Below are 2449 nucleotides of genomic sequence, written 5' to 3'. Positions count from 1 at the left end.
ATGATGTCCATGAACAGCAAGCAGCCGCATTTTGCCATGCATCCCACCCTACCTGAGCACAAATACCCCTCTCTACACTCCAGCTCGGAAGCAATAAGAAGAGCATGTCTACCAACTCCACCGGTAAGGGACAGGCAGCTGCAGCCCTCTTCTTCCTTTTCTTTTCCTCCTTCTTGTTCTGTTCTTTCTTTCTTTCTTTCTCTGTTACGCACGCACGCACTCTTTCTCTCTCTCTCTCTCTCTCTCTCTCTTTCCTGTACACTGCATGTATGTGTATGTGCATTAATAAAAAAACCGCTGCGAGGCACATTTTGACAAGCGGCGCTTAATGTTTTTTTCATGTCTTCCTCTGCAATCATCTGAGCGCCTGTGATCTTTTTTGAAAGCGGTGTTCACACGAGTCTCCGACTTCATCCACTTTCTGTATTAATTTTTATGACTCGGCCTCTGAAAAGGAATGCGCTTTATGTGCTCTTGTGTTTGACATAATTCCCCAGCTGAGAGTTACAGATCCGTTTCTTCTCCTCCCTCCTCTTCTTCTTCTTCTTTTTCCCCCTTTCTTTTTCTTTCCTCCTTTTTTTTTTTTTTTTTTTTTTTTTTTTCTTTTCATTTGTCCCCTTCGCACCTCTCTCTTTTTTTCCCGGATCCTCCCCCGGCCGACTCTTGGCTTCTCCTTTCCCTCCTTCGCTCCCTCTCGTTGTCGTCCCCCGTCCCTCTCCCATCCCTCTCCCCTCCCCTGCCCCTTCCCCGCGCTGTCCCCCGCTCGCTCGCCCCCCTCCCCACCCTCCGCATGCCTCCCCCGGCTCCCCGCTCGGTCCCCCCGACCTCCCTCGCCCCCCTCTCCCCTCGGGGGCTCCCCCCTGTCTTCCCCTGTCCCCTGGCCGCCGGTCGCCCCTGTTGTGCCCCGCGGCGCCCTCCCCGCACCCCGCTCTGTTTTGTGTCCCTTTGCAGCTGCAGAGCAATATCTTCGCCAGCCTCGATGAGACCCTGCTGGCGCGGGCCGAGGCTCTGGCCGCCGTCGACATCGCCGTGTCGCAGGGCAAGAGCCACCCCTTCAAGCCCGACGCCACCTACCACACCATGAACAGCGTGCCCTGCACCTCCACCTCCACCGTGCCCCTGGCGCACCACCACCACCACCACCACCACCACCACCAGGCGCTGGAGCCCGGCGACCTCCTCGACCACATCACCTCCCCGGCCCTGGCCCTCATGCCCGCCGGGGGGGGCGGCGGAGCCGGCGGCGGCGGCGGCCACGACGGGGCGGGCGGCGGCGGCGGCGGGGCCGGCGGCGGCGGCGGGGGAGGCGGCGGCGGCGGCGGCGGCGGCGGCGGGGGCGGCGGGGGCCTCATCTCGTCGTCGGCCCACCCGCACCCGCACATGCACGGCCTGGGCCACCTCTCGCACCCGGCCGCCATGAACATGCCGTCGGGGCTGCCGCACCCGGGGCTGGTGGCCGCGCACCACGGCGCGGCGGGGCAGGTGGCCTCGGCGGCGGCCGTGGTGGGGGCGGCCGGCTTGGCCTCCATCTGCGACTCGGACACGGACCCGCGGGAGCTGGAGGCCTTCGCCGAGCGCTTCAAGCAGCGCCGCATCAAGCTGGGGGTGACCCAGGCCGACGTGGGCTCGGCGCTGGCCAACCTGAAGATCCCGGGCGTGGGCTCGCTCAGCCAGAGCACCATCTGCCGCTTCGAGTCGCTCACCCTGTCCCACAACAACATGATCGCCCTCAAGCCCATCCTGCAGGCCTGGCTGGAGGAGGCCGAGGGCGCCCAGCGGGAAAAAATGAACAAGCCCGAGCTCTTCAACGGGGGCGAGAAGAAGCGCAAGCGGACTTCCATCGCCGCCCCGGAGAAGCGCTCCCTGGAGGCTTACTTCGCCGTCCAGCCCCGGCCCTCCTCCGAGAAGATCGCCGCCATCGCCGAGAAATTGGACCTCAAAAAGAACGTGGTGCGGGTTTGGTTTTGCAACCAGAGACAGAAGCAGAAAAGGATGAAGTTTTCCGCCACCTACTAAACAAAAAGAAAAAAAAAAAAAAAAAAAAAGAGGGGAGGGGGCCGGGAGGGGCGGCCCCGGCTGCGGGGAGAGGGACTGGTTTTTTTTTGGTGGGGGGGGACACGCAGGGACCGCCGCTGTCCCCCGCGAGGCCGTGGGAAGCTGCCGGGGACCGAGGGACGATGTAGAAATAAACGCGAAGTACTCGAAGAGAGGGGGTGCGGGGAGGGGGGGGAGTGAGGGGCGGGGGGGGGATGCGGGGGGAGCCGCTCTCAATTATTAAAACGCAAAGACGCCGGGACACCACCGAGAAGCAGGAGGAGGGAGGAGGTGGAAATGCTCTAGGAAGCCGCGGGGGTCACTTCTGCAGCCCCATCCCCCTTCTCCCCCTTCTCCCCCCCCCCCCACTCCCAACTCAGATCCCCCCCCCCCTCCGGCAGAAAGTGGGAGAAAG

General features: G+C 63.0%; 1 protein-coding gene across 1 annotated transcript; it reads left to right on the top strand.

The window, feature by feature from the left end:
- On the top strand, positions 1-2016 carry POU4F1 (POU class 4 homeobox 1; the record flags this gene model as incomplete). The annotated part of the gene is made up of 2 exons (XM_082756905.1): positions 1-123; positions 952-2016. 2 exons carry the CDS (start codon positions 1-3, stop codon positions 2014-2016), a joined length of 1188 nt encoding a protein of 395 aa, XP_082613031.1.
- Positions 2017-2449: the final 433 nt, after the last annotated feature.

Source organism: Aythya marila, assembly GCF_965140915.1.
Source record: "Aythya marila genome assembly, chromosome: 1".
Taxonomy (NCBI): Eukaryota; Metazoa; Chordata; class Aves; order Anseriformes; family Anatidae; genus Aythya; species Aythya marila.
This window is presented reverse-complemented; position numbering and strand designations above follow the sequence as displayed.